Source organism: Morone saxatilis, unplaced genomic scaffold, assembly GCF_004916995.1.
Source record: "Morone saxatilis isolate NCDOM2014 unplaced genomic scaffold, NCSU_SB_2.0 Contig2, whole genome shotgun sequence".
In the NCBI taxonomy this organism is placed as follows: Eukaryota; Metazoa; Chordata; class Actinopteri; family Moronidae; genus Morone; species Morone saxatilis.
The window spans coordinates 3,981,107-3,984,243 of NW_023339762.1; the positions used below are offsets into that span (position 1 = coordinate 3,981,107).

The 3,137-nt window shown below is 44.2% G+C and overlaps 1 protein-coding gene across 1 annotated transcript in view; it reads left to right on the forward strand.

Moving 5' to 3' along the window:
- LOC118330312 (large neutral amino acids transporter small subunit 1-like) overlaps nucleotides 1-3,137 on the forward strand; it is a 16,230-nt gene that overhangs the window by 10,559 nt on the left and 2,534 nt on the right. Inside the window, exons 3-8 of the mRNA XM_035664801.1 lie at nucleotides 677-782; nucleotides 1,153-1,197; nucleotides 1,288-1,411; nucleotides 1,876-1,979; nucleotides 2,114-2,210; nucleotides 2,635-2,784. Coding sequence (XP_035520694.1) covers nucleotides 677-782; nucleotides 1,153-1,197; nucleotides 1,288-1,411; nucleotides 1,876-1,979; nucleotides 2,114-2,210; nucleotides 2,635-2,784 — 626 coding nt within the window. The remainder of the gene's footprint in view (nucleotides 1-676; nucleotides 783-1,152; nucleotides 1,198-1,287; nucleotides 1,412-1,875; nucleotides 1,980-2,113; nucleotides 2,211-2,634; nucleotides 2,785-3,137) is intronic.

Here is a 3,137-nt window from a genome sequence, read left to right on the forward strand (position 1 = left end):
TGTGTGTGTGTGTGTTGTGAGGAGCAGCTCCGTGAGGAATGTGGCACAGAGCCCCTCAAACCATTAGCAACCCGGAGGTCGCAAAGAGGGGTTCTGATCAAAATGTCATAAATCGGGATGGACCACATATCAAGGCTGAGTCCGTCCTGCAGTGCACCCAGTGCCGTCCCTCCTCTCTCTCCCCTCCTTTCCTGTCACTCTCTACTGTCACTAAAGCGTACTGCCAAAGGAAAGGGTAATAAACGGCTAAAATAATAGAAGTAAAATAGTCCCTCAACTACTGTTGCCCTGCCCGTGAGCAAGGCAATAAACCACCAACTTTTCTCTGTCTGTCTCTTCCTGGGGCCCCTTCTGTTTGTCTGTGGTGTGATCCGACCATGCCTCAGGTCGATCCACAGAGTCATGCCACAGTCTCAGTTATTGACCTCTCAGCCGGTCTTAACTCCATTTCATTCTGCAGGCCTTCACTGATCCGCATACTGAGACACATTTAAGCCCCCACCCCCCTTAAAGGCTTTTTGGTGTGTTGGGTAAATACAGATCATTGTTTTGTTTATAGTTCCACATTTCAGGTTCTCCAGACTGTCTGGTTACTTGCCTGCAGAGCAATAATGCAGACAGACGGATTTGGCCTTTTTTTTTGTCTTAACCCAGTTCTTTCTCCCTGTTTCTCCAGGTGGCACAGATGGTCTTCTTCCAGAAAATTCCTTCAAAGGGTCAAAATATGAGTTTGGCAGCCTCGGCTTGGCCCTCTACAGCGGCCTTTTTGCCTACGGTGGCTGGTGAGTTAACACATCCACCTGCCTGTGTGATCATGTTCCACTGCACTGCCCATTGATGATCCAGTTTCCAATTTAGGATCAGACAAATTCATCATTCATGATTAATTTGTTAGTGCCCCAATATGGTCGAAGGATGGAAACGAACATATAGAAACAATGGATCATTAGTCAATTAAATAGAAGACTCTTGAATGTTCACCCAGCCTACCTTCTAGATTGTAACTAGATTGTGAGTTTATTCCCCTGGGGATCAATAAAGTCTCTCTGAGTCTCTATTTCTTGTCTTTTCTAAATAAAGTTGATTTTTTTTGTGTGTAAAAGTTGCAGGTTTGCTACCTAACTGGACAATGTCTTTGATTGTTGCTTACAGGAACTACTTGAATTTTGTCACTGAGGAGATGATTGAGCCTTACAAGTGAGTGTTAATAAGTGACTTGTATGCTTTTATGATCAAATACAGACTGGTCACTGGTTGTAACTAAGAGTGTTTGTGTATTTTCCCCAGGAACCTTCCTCGTGCCATCATCATCTCTCTGCCCATTGTGACAGCGGTGTACGTTCTGACCAACCTGGCATATTTCACCACCCTCACCCCTGAGCAGATGCTCGGCTCACAGGCCGTGGCTGTGGTGAGTGCACACACTTTGAGCTTCTTTCTTCGTATAAACAGCGCCGAACACAGCAGATACATTTTACTATTTAGTGACCTTTTAAGCTGAACACACAGACCCAGAGATCATAAATGTTTTCCTTGTAAATCATTGATCAGTTGCCTAAATCATAGCTCTTTGGCTTCCCTCTGGATATGCTCTACTTATACAACATGTAGAGTTATTAGCAGAGTTAGAGCCAGCATTTCCAATGTCAACATTTTACTGTGGTCAGTATATTTCAGATAAAGTAAAGCTGCACCAATGTATGGTCATCAAATTTAACTTCAGCAAATTTATGCCACTGACCGATTGAAAAGCGTCTGAACAATATTTCAATGCTTTCTCTCTTTAAGACTTTCTGGTGTGACTGCATCTACTACTACTAGACTTATTTACACATCTGTACTGTGTGTGTGTGTGTGTGTGTGTGTGTCCTCCAGGATTTTGGTAACCAACACCTAGGTCCGATGGCATGGATCATCCCGGTGTTTGTAGGTCTGTCCTGCTTTGGATCAGTCAACGGCTCTCTGTTCACATCATCCAGGTAACACACACACATTTAGTCATTTGTGTGGAGTAACCAGGTTTGGGGAAACAGTCAGAGCTCAAAAACACCTGCACAAACATCAAGAATGTATCTGTTCATACCCAGTGTCCATGTCTTTCCTTTCCCATCAGGTTATTCTTCGTGGGTTCCCGGGAGGGTCACCTGCCCAGTTTGCTGTCAATGATCCACCCCACCCTGCTGACCCCGCTGCCCTCATTGATATTCACTGTATGTACTCTAATTTACTGTACACTGAAACACCGATATCTTACAATATAATAGTATATAACTTTTTTTAGTCCTTTAAATCAGGAGGGGACCACTGCAGTGGTGATGGGAGTATTGGGATAATTCTGCTTTTGCTAACATTAGATAACTTGGATGTGATTGTATGTTGCTTTTATCTTTTAACTATCTTCAACATTTTTATTTTCAACATAGATCAACCTAGCACATCTATCTATCTAAGCGAGGTTCTGACAGACTTCTGTTATTGGAGCGCAGAGCAAAAAGGGGCGGGGCTTAGGAAGGAAAGCATTTTGTTTTTGTTGCAGGGCATCCTCAGCAACAGAGTTAGTGTGTATGTGTAAAGCACACAGCTTTACCAGAAAGAAGATTTGCATTGCTCTCCTAATTGCTTTTTTCTGTCCAGTGCTTGATGACGCTGCTCTACGCCTTCTCCAACGACATCTTCTCCGTCATAAACTTCTTCAGCTTCTTCAACTGGCTCTGCATCGCCATGGCAATCGTCGGAATGATGTGGCTCCGTTATAAGAAGCCAGAGCTGGAGCGACCAATCAAGGTGAGCTTGACGTGATGGAGTCAACCAGTCAGAATGAAAGAAAGAAACAAGCAGTACTGGTGTATGGGTTAGGCTTGTTTCCCCGATGTTCTGATGATGATCATGGACAGACACACACAGACAGTGGGAGACAAGTGGACATGAAAGTCTTTGTCACCATCAGCTCCCACTCGAGTTAGCTTTGGCAGCAGGAAATGTTTCTTCTTTGGCTCGTCCGACCAACAAAGATCCATTCAGCAGAGCTCAGATGAATAGGGACTGATCGCAGATTAACAGACAGAAGAGAAGCTGGATGCTTGTCAGCTGGTGTTGAGGCCTGCTGGGTAGAAGTGTGTGAATGTGTGTGAGTGTGT